The sequence below is a fragment of the Pan troglodytes genome, chromosome 15, assembly GCF_028858775.2.
Source record: "Pan troglodytes isolate AG18354 chromosome 15, NHGRI_mPanTro3-v2.0_pri, whole genome shotgun sequence".
Classification (NCBI taxonomy): domain Eukaryota; kingdom Metazoa; phylum Chordata; class Mammalia; order Primates; family Hominidae; genus Pan; species Pan troglodytes.
Genome location: NC_072413.2, coordinates 100,212,125 through 100,230,636, shown reverse-complemented (window position 1 = coordinate 100,230,636; position 18,512 = coordinate 100,212,125). Strand labels below are relative to the sequence as shown.

Genomic DNA, 18,512 nt, shown 5'->3' with positions numbered 1-18,512 from the left:
AAAGACCACGCAGATGAAGGGCATGACCATCTAAGGGCTCCGCTGCGATCTGAAGGTGGGAAGAAAAGCATCAGAGAGAACGTGTGCAAGTCAGTGGGCCTTCATCGTGATCCCGTTCACTGATGGAGACCAGCACCGGCCCGGGCTGTCACTGGAGGCCCTCCCGCTCCTGGGACCCACTTGGCCCTGCAATCCTCTCTACTGTGTAGGGCAGGAAGAAGGGACCCCACTTAGTCTCCATAAAGCCTCTCTAGCTTGAGTAACTTCAAAGAGGATTTTGCTTATGCTGCCCCCCACCTAAAAGGGGAGGCTGGTTTTGGAGGCCACTGACCCTGGAAGGGGTGGTGGGGAGCTGAGAGCCTCTAGATGGTCCATTCGTCTCCAGAGACCCCTGGGTTCAGAATCCATTAATTCTGACAGGCAGCCACACATGGAGAAATGGCTATTTTTTTTTCTTTAAGACAGAGTCTCGCTCTGTCGCCCAGGCGGGAGTGCAGTGGCGCCATCTCGACTCATTGCAACCTCCACCTCCTGGGTTCAAGTGATTTTCATGGTGCCTCAGCCTTCTGAGTAGCTGGGACTACAGGCGCCCGCCACCACGCCCGGCTAATTTTTGTATTTTTAGTACAGATGGGGGTTTGCCATGATGGCTGGGCTGGTCTCAAACTCCTGGGCTCAGGTGATCCACCCACCTCGGCCTCCCAAAGTGCTGGGATTACAGGCGTGAGCCACCATGCCCAGCTGAGAACTAGCTATTTTTATTTTTTTGAAGGTACAAACTAGCTATTTTTAAAAGACCAAAATGTCATGGTTTTCTTAAAAAAACAAAACTTGCTGTCAACTTAATAGTCTTTAGGGCTTAAAATCTACTCGGTGCTAGCCTGGGCAACATGGCAAGACCCTGTACCTACAGAAATAAAAATACACAAAAATTAGCTGAGTTTGGTGGTATGTGCCTATGGTCCCAGTTACTCAAGAGGCCTAGATGGGAGGATCACTGAGCCCAGGAGGTCAAGGCTTCAGTGAGCCATGTTTGGGCAACAGAGCGAGACCCTGTCTCAAAAAACACAAACCAAAACGCCCTGTTCAGTGCTAAGAACAGAGCCCTGTGCACTCTTGTGGCAGTCGTAGGCCCCAGGGGGCCGCTTTTGAGAGCTGTAGGTCTGAATGTTCCCTCCGCTTTGACAGCCCAGACTCAAGACAAAAAGTGCAGATAGTTCAGCACTGGAGGCTCTGCCGACCCTGCACTCCAGAGACAGCACCGTGGGAAGCTTCTGGGAGTTCCCCACCCGATGAACGTGCTGGAGGCGGAGCACAGGGCTCAGCCGGCTGCCAACATGGAGAGGCGGCTGAGTGGGACCTGGATGTCTCATGACACAGCAGGGAAGTGACAATTAAATGGGAGCACAAGGGCCTGAGGAAGGGCTGTGTCTGAGGCCAGCTCGCCCTCACTCATCACACCTCAGGCAGGGGGGCTAGGCCTGCGGGTGCCAGGGCGCTGCTCAGATCAGCTACGTCGTCTGTCAAGAGTGAGGGATGGTATTTCATAGTAAGACAATGTAAATCATGAGTTCTTCTCATCCCAAATGGAACGTCCCCCACTGCCCTGTGTAGGAAGCGCTCTGCACCGACGTCGGGCCTGGTGTCTACAGCAGGACAACCTCACGCCAGCACAAAGCCTTAAGCAAACACTATTCAAGATGAGGAGTAGGCAGACAATGAACTCTAGCCAGGAAAAGAGCTCCTACTGAAAGCAGCCTACCTGGGGGCAAGGGGAGGGGGAGCATAAGGAAAAATACCTAATGCATGCGGGGCTTAAAACATAGATGACGGGTTGATGGGCGCAACAAACCACCATGGCACATGCATCCCTATGTAACAAACCTGCACGTTCAGCACATATATCCCAGAACTTATAGCAAAATAAAAAAAAGAAAGCAGTCTACCAGCCGCTACCTTCTCCACTCTCCCAGCTGCTGGCTGGGTGGCTGGACAGAATGTCGGATGTCCAGCATCCGGGATAGTGAGTCCATGTAACAAAAGCCAGCTCGTGGCCCAGGACGACTTCAGAATGTCCGCATTCTCATTAAACAGAAGCCTCTACACAGCTCAGCCGAAATGCCAATCAACAGTCCTTCTCCCGGCCTGGAGTTGGCACAGAGGAGGACATAAAACAGTATCTGAGACGCAGAGCATTTCATCGAGTACGCTGCCAACTATGAGAAACAGTCAGCTTTAGTAAGAGGGAGCAATTCCGGTGGCTGGCTGTTCTATAAACATTAACAAGGTCCTTAATTTTACAGCATTTAAAAACTTTTCTGGTTTTGGTTCACTGGGATTTTTAAAGCTTAGATGTGAAAATGACTACTGAAAATTATCTACATTTACAGTTCACTCACACACGTTTATTTAATGTCAGTATACAGAGGACAGCCCCACAGTACTTCAGAATATCAAGTATGTAGTAAGTCTTGTTAGCTGTGACAGTGACAAGGCAACAGCTAAAAAAAAAAACAAAGCAGTGAAACATGATTTCCTTAAAATTATAAAACAATACTGATATTAAAGCTTCATTAATTATTGCAACAGTAAAGAATTTAATTTACCAATACTTCATGTTAGGAAGGCTCTTTATGAAATTTATTCAAGTTGTCAAGAAATTGGATGAAAATATAAAAAAGGAAATACATGTGAATTTTACTTTTGATTTTCACTCAAAATATCCATACAATTTTATACAGTGTCGCCTAACATAACAATCTTTAATAAACTCAAGTATACAGAAATGATAAAAATGCAGGAAATTTTTTACACTTTCAAATGAAAGGATAGCAATTTATGACACAAAGTTCGTGTAACAGATGCGGAAATGAATAAAGAAATCAACATCAGTGAGACAGTCTCCCTCTACTGGAGGGGCACGTTCTTATAGTTCCTAACTAGGATCTGAGTTTCAAAGGTAACGGTTGCAAACGAGTGCTTTTACATATAAAGCCACAGACTTCACTTCGGCCAGACTAATGTCTCCTCCCTTTGGGACATCACTTGGGGTCGCTGTGATGTGCACCTTGTTAACTTAAAGCAACACACGACAGCCCCAATCAGCCCGTGGCGAAGGGTGTGCTCCAGACAAGGGGGGACCCTGCAGGCTGCTGCCAGGGTGGTAGACTATAAACCTTCACCTTTGTCACCCAGACCAGACCGGAGGAGGCGTCTCCAGGTCACCCGACCCCTACCCACGCATGTGGAGGTTCTCACTGCTAAGGAACGAAACCTCAGCCAAGGGCACACCGACCGCCGCCATGGTGCAACCCCGCAGTCAGAGGCCAGTCCCTCCCCGATCCACCGGCACCGGAGGCAGGGCAGGGCCGCCGGATCCCCCGCCATGCCCTCACCCACAAAGCTGGACGCCAGACGCTGTGTTCCATGAATCGTTCCCCAGAAAATCCACTGGTGAACTGCTTCAAGTTCTCCCGTGGGCAGTCAGACACGCATGATGTGGCGCTTGGGTTTCCGTGGATCCCTTCTCCAGCCGCCCCCAACCCCTAGGTTTTCTCCGCCTCACACTTTGAGCTCGCTCAACAAAGAAAGAAAACGTCTCCCAGGCGAGAGGTGATGAGGACCTTGTACGCAGGCAACTTCAGCACTCATTTCATACTTTACAATTTATTATTTAAAATGAACCCCAGGAAGTGGAGGAACTGGGGAGAAATGGCTGCCTGGCCATGTGCCAGCTAGGCCCTGGGGGTGAAGTCAGCCAGTGGAGAGCCCTGGGCCCCGCCCGGACAGTGTCCTTGCCCCTAAAATCCCATCCTGTCACTGCATTTCTTCCTCAGAATTCCTGAACGCCTTTGAGAAAAGAATGATTGTGATAGCTCCTTTCTGATTTTCCATGCCTCCATTTTTAAGGCATTTACCCTCAGTCCCCAGCTAAGGGTTCACAGGAAAACACTTCCAAACTGCTAGAAGGTTCAATCAGCACAAAAGAGAAATGAGATCCTTTACCATGATTTAAGCAAATTTCGACCCCAAGGCTACTGGTTATTTGTAAAGTGTCTACTCCTGCACATGCATTTGCTTTTAAAAGCAGGCAAGCTTTTCCAAAGGTTCCCTTCTCCAGGCCTCTGGGGGAATTTTTAATTCCCCTTCTGAATAAGAAAAAAGCCCCAGAGAAAGGCTCCAGGGCCACCAGTAGTGTTTAGAAGCCTGCCCCATCGCAGTCACAGCACAAATCTGGCTTCTTGAATTCTGGTGAAAAAGGCCAACCCAAGGAGGGCGAGTTGAAGCTCCCCTGGCCCTGGCCTGGCACCTTCAGAAGGCGTCTGACACCGCCCAGGGACCAGCTCGCCCCCTTGCCGGGTGGGAGCGGGATTCTCCAGCCAAGCAGCGTGCACCTGACTTTCGTCTGAGCCTTTCATCTCTGTGGTTTGGTACACGCTGGAACAGTGATGCTGACTGAGTATTTAACAGCCTCTTCTTGCCAAATGCTGTGTTTTATTCCACAGATTAGGTTAGAAAAGATATTCTTGCTCATAATAACGTTTAGGCTGAAAGACTGAAAAATTTCAATGAGGAAGCTCAAAGTTTGGCGAGAAAACTACAAATATTTTCCCCAAATTTCTCCTAGGGTTAGCAGCACGCATTGCACCTTACACACCTGATATCAGGAACCACCGTGGCCACCCCTCCCCAGGCCCTCCCCAGGTCTGCGGGAGCCATTACTCAGAAGCACAGCCGAGGAGAAGGGCGCTTCCCTGCCCCTCTCTCCAGTGCCCTCTTCTCAAGCTGTTGGGCACCTTTAGTTCTGGTCTTGGAGAACACCTTGCATCCTGTCCTCCTGCCTGCAGAAGTGCTCTGCCGGCTGTCAAAGAAAGGGGCAGCAGTCAGAGGGGCAGAGTGGACACAGAGTGGTGTCGTCCTGCAGGGCCTGGGCCAGCCTGGGCTGAGCCAGGGGTCAGGACATGCAGTCAAAGGCAGCCCCTCCCCAGGCTGGCACAGTGCTCTCCACTGGGCCCTGAACCCAGCAAGAGGGGCCTTGGGGAGGGCACGTAGACACAATGAAGGGGCCCCAGACAAGGTACCAGACAGACATTAAGGACAGTACACTCCTTGGCAAAAACTGGAAGAAAAAGACTGTTATCAAGCCCCAAATCCAAAACTGACAATATCATAGTGTTTAAAACTGGAGGTGGGGGGAGAAAGACACACACAGGCCTCCATACTAGACAGCACACTTCGGAGTTGTTTTCAAAGGAAACATAACCTCCTCCTCTTGCCTCTCCCACCCCTGGTTCCTATCAGCAAATGACTCCTAAGTCACCTGTCAGTGTACCCCTGCAATCCCTCTTTCATCCCAGCCACTGCAACTGCGAATTTTAAAGAAGGGGGAGAAATCAGAGAGTCCCCAGTCGGTCACGTTGGTTACTCGGGCACACACCCCCACGGCTTCCCTGTCCAGGGCAACACCTTCAGAACTGCAAGGTCGCCAGAAATATCACCATAAATGCTACTTACCTGGGATCGGCCACTCTCTATTTAGGCCAAATACTAAGTCCTGAATTTTGAAACTGCATACTCAATGCCTCAGAAGCATTTGAAACTGAACATTTACAATTATGTAGGTGCAAAAGTTGCACATGGAGCGTTCATCACTAATCTCTCCACATGACCCAATTTGGCCTCCAAAGCGGAAACTGTCCACAAGGATGGCTGTCATGGCTACCTTAGATCAGTTCACCTTTAGGAACAAAGGCCCGTATTCCACAGGTAGAGAGGACACGAATACTCCTAGGAGCAGTGCTCAGGGATGTGAAAGGCACAGCCAGGAGAGATGCACCTGAAGGCTGCTGTGGTTCCCAGGTGGCAGCACGCGGCCATGCCATCACACTCAACAGAAACCACTGCGTTAAGGCCCACGATGGGCACAGGGTGGATGGCGCCACCGTGACATGTTTGCAGATGGGAAGCAGGCCTGGGAACCTGGCCCGGCTTTCCTGGGAGGGCTGCATTAAGAGCACAGGGAGCTGCTGCTTCAGCTACCAGGGTCTTTACACTGCAGAGAAAGAAAAGCCACTAGGTCTTCACTTTGCTGAATCATATTCACTACGCAAACTGGTCTAAGTGATCGTTGTCTCTATATTTAATTACAAAGGTGTACAAAACAGAAAAACCTAAATGCCCAAAATGAGTTAACAAGTAAGATAACCACCATCTTGACATGGAATACATAGTTCAAGGGGCCATCTCACCCACTGGGAAAACCAGAATTTGAAAAGCAGCTCCTGGTGCAGCAGTAGAGAGTGAGGGTGAAAGACTGCGGTCTCCGGGGGAGCAGCAGAGCCTCCCACTGCCGAGGAAGCCACAGGCCACCAGGTCCTGGGCTGAGGCGCTGGGGTGGGAGCCACTGAGGACGAAGCCTACGCACATGGCCAGCATCAGCATCCCAAGAGTAATCCCGGAACCACAGCTGCCATCCAAGAACAAGGAGAGGGGAAACCTGCACTTCCGCTTCCTCTGCGGGGGACGAAGCCCAAACGAGGGCCATGTCAGGGAGAAGTCGGAAGACTCGGGGAGTCTCAGGCTTTACGAAACAAAGCGCGGAGGAGTCACGTGCCTTTCTGACCCAATCCCCCTCCCCCACCGCACCTCCCCGCCCCCGGCAAAAAACCAAAAAACTCCTTTTCCCTTGTTGGGAAAACACACAAGCAAAGTGCATCTGAAGAAAAGGTCTTCGCTTATGTGGCAAGAGGCACTTCTGCAATGCTGTTGGCGTCCTCGGCCCGCAGTTCCCACGAACTGTCAGGCTGAGTGAGGTGGGTATCTTAGTACACAGAACCTCAATCAAAGTGCTACAAACTGCTTCTTTGAAAAAAGATGTTTATTAAACAACTTTAATTGTCATAAAATGACTAAAATGGGTTTTAAAAATTAAGGCTCTTCTCTTTCTGTGGATTGCCAGAACAATGTAAAAATAATATCAATCAACCCTGCTAAACGTTTTGTTCCTAAAGTTAAATTTCATAGATTCCTAAACATTTTATGATTAAGATAAAAAATTGGACTATAAATGACAATTCATGGCCATCTGTGCTGAACACACATTGATCAGGTGTACAATATTCTAATTGAGTAGTTAAGCAAAAAATATTCCAGTTAAAGCATAAATTTTAATTTCAGCATTTTAAAGTCATTGTTTCCCCACATGGTCATGATTTTCCTAAAATTGAAATAGTCTAATACAGGAGCGCTAACCTTGGGACTCTATATACTCCCAGGAGGATGACTGACTTGGCTGGCAATTAGTTTGATTATATTTTTTTATATGCTCTAAGGTAAATTATCAAATGATTCAGAATTACATGGCATGCAGTATCCAAAATTATGGCTCTGATGCATTGAGATTTACATTAAGAATAAGAAGTGTCATTCACATTCATTGTACACCCCACCCCTCCCACGAAAAAAAAAAAAGTCACTACCTATTCAAGTTCTAGATCTGGTGCAGCATTAAGGATTAAAACTTACCACTTTACCAGGCCTTCCCCATGTGCAAATAAATCCCTCCTGACAAGCAGTGACTATACAGTCTTCAAGAAATATTAGTACAGTCAGTCTCTCATGTGCTATCTTTTTACATATCAGCGGCTCTAACAAGGGAACATCTTCCATTCGAGGACACAGGGGCGTTCCCAGAGTTTTAGCAGGGTCCGTTTTGGTTTTGGTAACTAGATTCAGTTTGTCACTGCTCTTGCTAGAAATGTGTCCCATGCTATGATTTCGCTTGTGATCTTTCTCGTGGTGCCTCTCCTTCCGGTCATGTAGTGAAAGTGTTGCAAATTTGCTGACCCCAGAAGCAATGGCCCCGTCCATGACACTGCTTTTGCTGCCAGCATTTGAGACTGCTGAATGTGGAAGGCTGTTGGACCGTGGCAGAGGAGGGGGCACAGAGTTCCCGGGTGTTGTAACACTGTTCCCATTGCTTCCAGCAGGAGGACTCGTGGCATTCATGACATTTGTGTGTGTCCTTGCTCTTGAGAGGGGTTGGTGAGGGAAAAGGATATCTTCTGTAAGGTCCCATAAACAGAGCTGTGTGTCCTGGCCCACGGAACCAAACCGATACGTGACACTTACGGGGCGGCTGTCTGTAGAGTTCCGTTTGGAGAGCCTGGACTGTGTGCTATTTGCTCGATCTCTGCCAAAATGAAGAAGGTCTTGGAAGTCCTCATCGCTGCCACTAAACTCCATAGGGTCACCTTCTTCTACACTAGTGGTATAAGGGTCAAACGCTACAACACTGACCCAGGACTTGTGCCCGTGGCCTCTGGCTATTACTCGGCAGTCTACAAAGGACCAGACTGTCACCAAGTCGTCCTCGCCACCTGTCACGATGTACTTGCCATCCGGGCTCCAGCACACACACAGCAAGCCCCCAAAGTAGCTTTTCATCGTACCGTGCAGCTCCACTGAGTCAAAGTTGAACACCCGCAGAAACCCGTCCTGGCTCACGCACGCTAAGAACTTGCCATCTGGGGAGAAAGCAAACTCGTTGAGGGCCCCCTCGCCCACCGTCCACTTAAGCAGAGGGTTCCTGGTGGATTTGCTCTTGCAAGTGTGCACGGCAAAGCTCTCTCCCTGCTTCAGAAGCTGGTAGTGGGGGGCTGTGGTGCCACAAGTGTGCTCCACATTATATAAGTACATGTTCCCACTCGAGTGGGCTACTAGGAAAAGGCTTTCCGAACCGGGAACCCATTTGACACAGGTAACTCGTGACTTGTCTATTAGTCTCTGTGAAGACAAAGGAGAACAAGTTAGCACAACGGAGAAGTCTCAAAGGTCTACTTTTCCAGCAAGAAAACTTGTGTGCTTCTCGATGGGAAGGGGCAAGTCTATCCAGGCCCTCCACATTTTATCCTGCAGTCAGCCAAGCCAGCGAGGAGCGTTTTGGCCCTTTTGGGGTAATTTAGAATTACTTTCTAAAATCGGTGTTAGGCTGCTGGCTTTCACGGAGGGAGTCAGGCAGCCAACAGATATTTGCAGAGGGGCCACTAAGTGCCAGACACGATGCCAGGCACAGGGTTCACTGCAGAGGGAACAGCCCTGCTGGGATCTTTCTTCCTTGACAGTAGGAGCATCTGAATCTGGGGGTCACTGCATCTGCATGTGGTATCCCCTCTACGAGGACCTGCAGGTGAAGCCTCTGAGTCCTCACAGCCAGGAGGGCTCTGCCTCACCCTCACGGGTTCCTCTGCCTTTACTGTCACTGTAGGTAATGGGCAGGCTCCCTCTGCCCCTCTGCTCTGGCGGCTCGAAGGTGGGGAGTGAAATCCACAGTCCACGGCTGGCAGCACACACAACTCCAAAACAGAGCCTGGGCCCACCGAGGCCGCCTCACTCCCATGCACCGCCCCACGTGCATCTCCATAAGCATCTCCTTGAAACCCTCTGCTGGTGTTGAGAGAGATACACTGACGATTCATTCGGGAGTGTGTGTCTCATTACCATCACTCTGCTCCATATGCTAACTTTGGACCCCTGACCGAGATGTTTCTTTAACAGGCGTATGTCAGTAGTCTTGCCTTTAAAACCCAAATAACGGAGGGCAAAAATACCTGCCCCACCAAAGGCACAAGTCTCTTTCCCTGCTTGCCAATCAATCCTGTGATGGGGATGCCAGCCCAACAGCTTCCACAGGGGCGGTCCCTTTCTGGACCGTCTGAGCGCAAAATCCCATCACCAGAACGTATCCAGAAGTCCCAAGACTCCCAAGTTCTACCTAGAAGCTCCTACTGCCAAGTGCTCTCCACTGCACCATCGCCCCAGTAACAGTGTCCCTTTAGGAGCCCAGCAGCCCCAGGTAAGTTGAACACCACCGCTTCACCTAACAGGTGGGGAGTCCCTGACTCAAGTCTCAGAGGGGTACTGGGCACACAGGGGCAGAATCTGCCAAGAAATATGCCGACTTCTGCCAGGGTGGCTTTGAGGCCATGTGCCCGCCATGTGCGCTACATCTTTACAGAGAATTACAGAAATAAGACGACTTGATTTTTAAAAGAACGGCTGGAAAAGAAATTAATGAGCCATGCAAGCTCACTGCATGAACATTAGACCCTAGAAAGTAGGCTGCTAACAAAGGACCCCAGGCAGGAAGAACGGAGGCTTGAACGCCACACAGCATGCGGGCCCAGGGCTGGGGACCACGCATTGGGCAGTTACTCAGCAGCAGGTGTCACTGCTTACTGCCGTAAAACGGCATGGCTGGTCCTCTTAAATTAATAGGCACGTGGCAAGCCAGCCTTGGGGACACAGCCAGTATTTTCATCCCCACCTCTTTATCCTCCTGCCTGGTGACCTACCTATAAACAGCACCTGACCTGCACTAATGCCAACAACCTAAAACCCAGCGCTGCTCTGGCAGGATTTCCATTAGACCTTCGTGCAATTTTCTCAGCAAGGGGTTACAGAGATAATTTACATGGCCAGAGCAGGGCTTTTTTTTGATGGTGGAGGGAGGTGCAAGGATGATGGGATGGTGAACGGTGGATTAAGAGGCCTCCACTCCCCCATCACAGCTCTGCCAGACCTTGCTGTGCCCACTGGGCCCAGACTACCCCAGCACTCTTGATCCCACAAACACAACTGTACCTGATCGCCCAGGGCCTAAGGGTGTCTGCAGCTCGCTCCATCACTGGCCTTGTCAGGCAGGCCTACACCAGCTAACTCAGGCCTGGGAAGCCAGACTGCTGTCCTGATTTTGGTACAGTGGCTCCCAATTCCTGCACCTTACATTTCACCAGAACCAAATCAAATCCCAGTTTTTCTAGGATCACTTCATTGTTACTCTATTTACCATGTGTGGAGAAATTTCAGGACATAAAAACTTCTAGCAGCACGGTTAGGAGTAAATTTTATTTTGGGCCTTAAAAAACACAACAAAAACTGCATGAGAACTCAAAAACTAGTATGATCAAGTAAAAACAGTATTGCTTTGCAATAGTGAGGTATGAACAGCATTTATAGCACCATTAAAAATAAATGTTACTGCAATGACAAAACACATTAAAAACCTTCACTCTCGTATTAAGAAGCTGCACTGTGGCCAGGCGCGGCGGCTCACGCCTGTAATCCCACACTTTGGGAGGCCGAGGAGGGTGGATCACTTTAGGTCAGGAGTTCGAGACCAGCCTGGCCAACATGGTGAAACCCTGTCTCTACTAAAAATACAAAAATTAGCTGGGCATGGTAGTGCGAACCTGTAATCCCAGCTGCTCTGGAGGCTGAGGCAGGAGAATCACTTGAACCCAGGAGGCGGTGGCTGTGTGCAGTGAGCCAAGATCACGTCATTGCATTCCAGCCTGGGCAACAAAGTCAGACTCCGTCTCAAAAGAAACAAACAAACAAAAAAACAGTGCACTGAGACTACCCTAAGTAGACACATGGATGTAACCTACAGATAACATCCTGTGCCAATCTACTTCAATCCCCCTGTGGGGGCCTAATTAAATGTTACTGTGACACACTGGCAATGGTGGACTGAGCACACCAGTTTAAGCAACCGCAGACCAAAAAAAAAAACCGACCTTGGATCCACCTATATTGTGGTAAGGGTTTCTCACTTGCCTTACCCATTGTTTTTCTCTGTCAATCATGTGCTTGACAGCAGGGAAAACACGTGCTTCTCTGGGGGCGCCCTGTGTCTCAGCAATATCAGGGTGAGTGGCAGGCAGGCAGCAGTGTCTGTGGGCAGCAACAGCAGCGTGCTGGCCCTCACTTCCAATCAGAGTGTCTACTGTGGGTGCTGGCCACTGGTAGAGGCTTACACCCATGCTCTCTAAGCCTCAAAATTACCTTTCAAGATACGCTTTTTGTGTGAATGGGTAATACATTATTAATTCACATAAAAGTATACAGTAGAAAGCCTTACATTCTTCTACTCCATTCCAGATCCTCTGTCCTGAGTCACTGTACTAGCTTCTCATTTCTCTCTCCAGAGTGTCTTTGTGCATGTACAAGGCAAATATGAATACGCATTTATCCACTCTTCTTTTTCATACCAAAGGGAGCATACTATGCACTGTCTCACCTCTGCTTCCTCATTCCATATCTTTTTTTTTTTTTTGAGACAGGGTCTCGCTCCATCACTCAGGTTGGAGTGCAGTGGTGCAATCACAGCTCACTGCAGCCTTGACCTCCCAGGCCGAAGCAATCCTCCCACCTCAGCCTCCTGAGTATAGCTGGTGCTTCAGGTGAGTGTTGCCACACCCAGCTGATTAAAAATTTATATTTTTTGTAAATACAGGGTGTCGCTATGTTGTCCAGGCTGGTCTCAAACTCCTGGCTTCAGGAGCAAAGCAATCCTCCTGCCTTGGCCTCTCAAAGTGCTGGGATTAAAGGCGTGAGCCACCATGCCCAGCCTCCAAGTGTATTTGTATATCAGTCTGTATGGGCACAAAGACAGCATCCTCATTCTTTTCTAAAGCTGCAGAGTATTCAACTGTTTGGATAAACTGTGGTTTATTGTGGAAGTGCCCCACTGATGGACATCTATGTAGCAATGAATGCCCTTGCACACACGCACTTTTCACATGTGTGAGTAATGTACCTACAGGATAAACTCCCAGTGGAGTAACTGAGCCAAAAGATATATACATTTATGATTTTTACAGATGTTACCAAATTGCCTCGCATGGAAAATGGAAAATGCAGTCATGCCTGTCTCCCTACAGGAAGGCAGGGATTGTCGCCATATTATCAGTGAGAAAAGAAGCTTAGAGAGGTCAAGAAACTTGCCTGAAGTCCCATCCATCCATCCAGTATTGAGTGCGTACCATATGCCAGGCACTGATACAATATAAATTAAAACAGGCATCTTTCCCTCATGAAATTTAGGTTCAAGTGGGATGAGAAGACAGTGAAATTTATGTGATCTGATGATGATAAGTGCTGTGGAGAAAAATAAACCAGGGAGAGAAGAGAACGTGCTGGGGAGAAGGGGACTCTAGTGATTTCAATGTTGAATAGGACGGCCAAGAAAGGCCTCTTCCTCTGCTGGTGCTGGACAGCTGAGCAAGACAGAAGGACAGAAAGACAGCAAATATCAGGCTAAGAGGATGTTTGGGGAAGTGTACCCCCACAGAGAACAACTTCAAGGACTCCGAGGCGGAGAGACACAGCAGAACCAGTGCCAGGGGAACAGACGGGCCCATCAGACCCCAAAGCGAGCATGCTGTCTCCCGTTCCACAGACACACATCACCTGGCTCTGACGACCAGCCTGCAGGGCCACTCCCAAGCGTTCTAAGGAACAGGGCATCAGCCTGTCTCAGACCCCAGGCCAGCGTGGGAAGCACAGTCATTTAACTTACATGACTCTGGCTTATTTGGATTGGGTTTGACAAAAGAGGAAGAGAACAGAACACATTTTTCTCCTGTCTTTCAAATTAAGAAAGAAATACCTAGAACATTTAATTAAATAAATACAAGAATAAAAATTATGCAGTCCAGTTTCTGCACTATAAGGTATATTTTTGTTTCAGAAAAAGTCTAGTTAAAAAAAAAAATCTTAGTCAGTGCTCAATGATAAGTAATGGAATTCCCTGTTGGGCTTGAATTCTCCAATGTCAATGGGGCCTTGATCTGGATGAGGATGTTGAAAAATACCCGGTCCCTCTGAGGGATGGGGTTTCGGGGGTGGGCAGGGAGGTAGGAGTGGCAGAAGCACCAGGGGCCATGCTCCAAGGAAAAGCCCAGCCAACGCAGCAGGCCAGGGGGGTGGGGATCCGGGCCATGTGTGGCATCTGTCTTGATTGCAGCACATGAGCTGGGAGGGGAATTTGGTCTGGAGTTGTGAGCTGGGACTCAGGCTGTGGCTGTGAAGTCCCAAGCTAAAGGGCTTCGGCTGGGACCCTGACGCTTGCACTCCCCAGTCCCGCAGCACCGGTCTCAAGTGGAATGTGCTGTCAGTGTAAACACACACAGGGTTCTAAAAACGTGGTATGAAAAAAAGAATGTCAGTCATCTCATTTATAGTTTTCACACTGGTTATATGCTGAAATAATATTTTGGAGATAAATATATAAAATACAGTATTTTCTTAAAATTAATTTCCCCTGGTTTTTACTATTTTAATGTGGTAATTAGAAAATTTAAACTTGCACACATGGCTGGCACTGTATTTCTACTGGGGATGCTGCTGCAGACAGTGGAGGCACAGACAGTTTCTAGAAAGGGAAGTGGCAGAATAACATGAAATCCCCCAGCAGTAGGTGCAGAATGCAAGGTGGGGTGGGGGTGATGAGGAACCAGTTAGGAGGCTATGACAACTGTCCATGCCATGGACAAATAGGTCTTAAACTTGACCATGGGCAGCGTGGCAGAATGTGGCTGGGTGGAGGGCAAGATGGAAAGCGGGGGTGTGTAAAGACCCCTGGGTTTTGCCCAGTATGCAGCTAGAAAGGTCTGCAGCTAATAAATATAACCACGAATGTCACAGAAATTGGCTGCGAATAGTAACATCCTAAGATCTCCAAGGAGGATCACTTGAGCCCAGGTCAAGGCTGCAGTGAGTTATGATTACACCACTGTACTCCAGCCTGGGTGACACAGTGAGACCCTGTCTCTGAAATAAATAAATATCTCCAAGGAAGCAGGTGCAGCGGAGGAAGAGCGTGTGAAACTCTGAAAATAACCTCTGTACAGGCCCGGCGCGGTGGCTCACACCTGTAATCCCAGTACTTTGGGAGGCCAAGGCAGGCGGATCACGAGCTCAGGAGATCGAGACCATCCTGGCCAATATGGTGAAACCCTGTCTCTACTAAAAATACAAAAAAATTAGCCGGGCATGGTGGCGGGTGCCTGTAGTCCCAGCTACTCAGGTGGTGAGGCAGGAGAACGGTGTGAACTCGGGAGGCAGAGGTTTGCAGTGAGCCGAGATCGCACCACTGCACTCCAGCCTGGGCGACAGAGCGAGACTCCGTCTCAAAAAAAAAAAAAAAAAAAAAAAAACCTCCATACAGGGCACAGGACAAAAACAAGGAAAGCAGAAGGAATATCCAAGCAAACAACCCAGAAGTGCCATGAGGAGAGCAGGCAGAAGAGGAAGGAGCTGCCACAGGAGGCCAGAGCCTCAGAGGACAGGCCTCTGAGACTTGAGGAAGCTGAGCCCTAGAGGGATTGAGTGCACAGGGAGGGGGTGGTCCTTAGGAGAGAGCACAGGGAAGCAGGGTGGGGGCAGAGAAGGCGCTGAGAGCAAAGGGACACCGTAGGGGAGGAGGGTGCAGGGCAGGTGCCTGGTGGAGGAAGGTGAGCTCCAGGAGAGAGGGACAGGGAAGAGACCTGCTCCCTGGGCCAGAAGGGAGGCGCTGGGGAACAGAGACAGGCAGAGGCAGGAAGGCTCTGGTGGGAAGCAGTGGAGGAGAGCCCCAGTCCCAGTCGCAGCCCCTCCAGGGCAGGGGTACGCTGAGAGATGGGCAGGGCAGGTGCTCAGCGAGGAGGCGGAGGGAAGGCAGGGGAAGTAACAGAGGTGCTGGCAGAGCAGCTGGCCTGGCCACAGGGCTCTCCATCAGTGTCCAACTCCAAAATGCTCCAAGGCCCATTCTTAACAAACATGTTCATAAAAACACAAAAAACCCAAAACGCAAATAAACCTTAAAAGCAAAACGAAATACAGACACATTTCTATGTACGTCAAGACACCTGCTCTGGGCCAGTGCTCTGTGGGGATGCAGGCTCCATGTCTCCACTCAACGCTCAGCGCGGCCCTCCCCATAGTTCCAGCTCTGCAGGCCAAACAGACCGTGCCACTTAAGATATGAATACGAAGAAAAATCACACGAACAACGAAAACACTACCATCCCAAATGCCATCAACAGACAAGATTTTCAAAATACACTAGACTAGTTAAAATGAAACAAGAATAAAAATAAGTCTATAACCACATCAAAGTGTCATTTTGTGAAAGCAATTCACACTGACGCTTTCTAAGGCACTTCATTTTCTTTTTCTTTTTTTTCATTACTATCAATATGATAAGCAAAAATCAAAAATTAGTTTGGGGGTGAGTGGATCTGCATTTCAAAATGCAGATATTAATTTATAACAAAAATACTGAAACAATTCAAAAACCACAGCAGCTGCTTGAAAAGCCATAATGCAACCACAAGCAAAAATGGCAACTAAAGGCTCTGATGATGTAAAGGCATCTGAAGAGGGCTCAGGAAGTATTAGGAAAGGGTATTTCAAAGCCACATTAAGAGGGGATCGGATGTCGTTTTATCTGTGTTCAAGCTTTAAGGAGTAGATCATTACGGGCTCATTTCCTTCCTTCGATTAGAAAATCAACAGAAACAAAACTAACAAAATGTGCAGACCATTCCTTTGTATCAGAATAGACAGAACACTGCTAAGCTTTACCCCATGCTTGGGAGGCACCTGCAGCTGGCAGGATGTGCCACGCAGCCTGGGCTGGCAGCAGTGTCCCTCCATACCCCAGGAGTCAGGGCCATCTCCTCTTCAGCATGCCCTTCAGTAAGACTGGATCTAAATGCCACAAGGAGACGTGGGACCTACCCAGTGTGTCTGCCTCAGCCTCACAGCCTGCAAGAGGAGAAGGGCAACAGCAGAGGGTATCGTGTCAGTAACGAAAGAAGCCAAATGCCAAGTTCTTTAACATTTTATATTTCAGCCAACAATTAACACATACTTGAAAATCCTTCAAAGTTACTATTCTGTGAATATACTCCAAAATCAGGATTTTTACACAGACAACAAGGTTGCATTCATTACCATATAGGAACTGTCCCTTTGTAACTCTTCCTCCCCAAATATATAACCATTAGTTATAAAAAGCAAACTTCAGAACAGGGCAGAGTGAAACACACACACACACACACACACACACACACACACACACACAAATTTAAAAAGTAAACTCCTCGCCCCTGTGGGGTGCTTCACCACAGTGAGCTGAATGTGACCGGGTGACTCTCCTCTGTGGGCAGCTCTGATGATGAGGACACGCTCCACGATCTGGGAGCTTGTCAGATGAACCGTGCGCCAAGATACTTTCAATAATGGCCCATTAGACATTTTCAAGGGCATCATATGTACAGAACGCTACAAATAGAAACCCAAAATCTACTCTGGAAGACTGGGGAAAGCAGAGACTCCAGGGAGCTGGGGATGATTTCCTGAGAGGGGCTAGAAAGGACTGGGCATTCGACTTTCTTTGGGTCTTGAACAGATGCACCAGCAAGGACCTCCAGTGTGACTGGGGACAGTCCCAGGGAGCGGGAAGAGGGCAGGGCCTGCCCATGCTCACTGGGCTGACCTGATCAGGGCCAGACTTGGAGGTGAAGTTTGGTGAAGTTTGCCTTCACCCCCAATGGAAGGTGTGAGCCCTATGGTGTCCCCTCATTGAAAACAATCACCGACTGTGAAAGTCAACAGTGAGCGTCACGGTTTAGAGGTGATGCTTTCCTACCTTCTTTGTACCTCTCTATTTTCCAATTTTTCTATCAACAAGCATTTTAAATGCACACAATTTTTAATTGACAGGGGGAAAATCATCTTTTAAAATATACTTGTTCCCAGATGGGAATTTTTCATCTATGTTTATCTCAGGTGGATTTCTGAAATTTATAATTCCATTTCACTCATCTTTCCATCCCAACATTTATTATATTTTCATGTACCAGGCACCAGAAAGGAGGCAAAGGCCAGAGTAACTGATGCTGGGGATTCGGTGTGTGAAGGTGTGTGCACGTGTGGTAACAGGTGGGTCTGAGAGGTGTTCTGGTGAGGAACACTGAAAGGCCACATTGCTGTAATTGTGACCAGCGGGCCAACCCTCAGCCTCACACATGTTGACTCTCTGCCTGGGTTGCCATGCTCCTACCTGCTTGTCCTAAAAAATTAATTATTTGTATTTCAAAACGGTTGGTATCTCACCCACCACGGAACGCTTTCCGTCCAACACCACCCCTCCCAGGAAAGGAAGCCTGAGTTTCTCTCTACCTCCACATTGCTGAGCATTCACCAAGGCTCGCTCTTCAGGCCCTTCACAAACACCCTGCCTGAACTCACTCATCTGAGCCTCATCACAAACCTCTCAGGTGGGTGCTGTTCCCACCCATTTTCCAACCGAGGAGAGGTAAGACCCACATCATCCTGTAAGCAGAAGGTGGCAGAGCTGGTGTCCGAGCCCTCAGCATTCTGGGCTGTGAAGTTGTAAATGTCGTGGTAATTAATGTTAAGTGCCCCTTTGAAAGCAGTAGCTGAGATGGCCAGAATCTTGGAGTATAATCAGGCCTCAGACCCAGGCCTTCTTTGTTCTCACCATCATCTCTCCAAAGAACCTTTCATCTAATCTCAAGGATGTGATTATTATTTCTATGCTGACAACTGCCAAATTGTGACCCCTAGTTTTGTGCTCCAGATCCATACATCCCACTATCTACAGGTCTCTCAAACTTAGCAAGTACAGACCAGAACCTCTGATCTTCCCCCTCCATTCCCTG

The 18,512-nt window shown here is 48.7% G+C and overlaps 1 protein-coding gene across 42 annotated transcripts in view; it reads right to left on the bottom strand.

Annotated features, from left to right (window-relative positions):
• WDR20 (WD repeat domain 20) overlaps positions 1–18,512 on the bottom strand; it is an 84,246-nt gene that overhangs the window by 6,296 nt on the left and 59,438 nt on the right. For 17 of the 42 annotated variants that reach the window (XM_063793895.1, XM_063793893.1, XM_063793888.1 and 14 more), the window contains one exon: positions 7,525–8,784. The exons of 3 other annotated variants lie outside the window; for them this stretch is intronic. In XM_063793895.1, the coding sequence (XP_063649965.1) occupies positions 7,525–8,697 (1,173 nt within the window). In that variant the 5' untranslated portion in view covers positions 8,698–8,784. Of the gene's footprint in view, positions 1–2,618; positions 4,862–6,859; positions 8,785–16,407; positions 16,591–18,512 lie in introns of those variants that run through there. 22 more of the 42 variants (XM_054666321.2, XM_063793876.1, XM_016926974.3 and 19 more) reach the window with 8 other exon arrangements.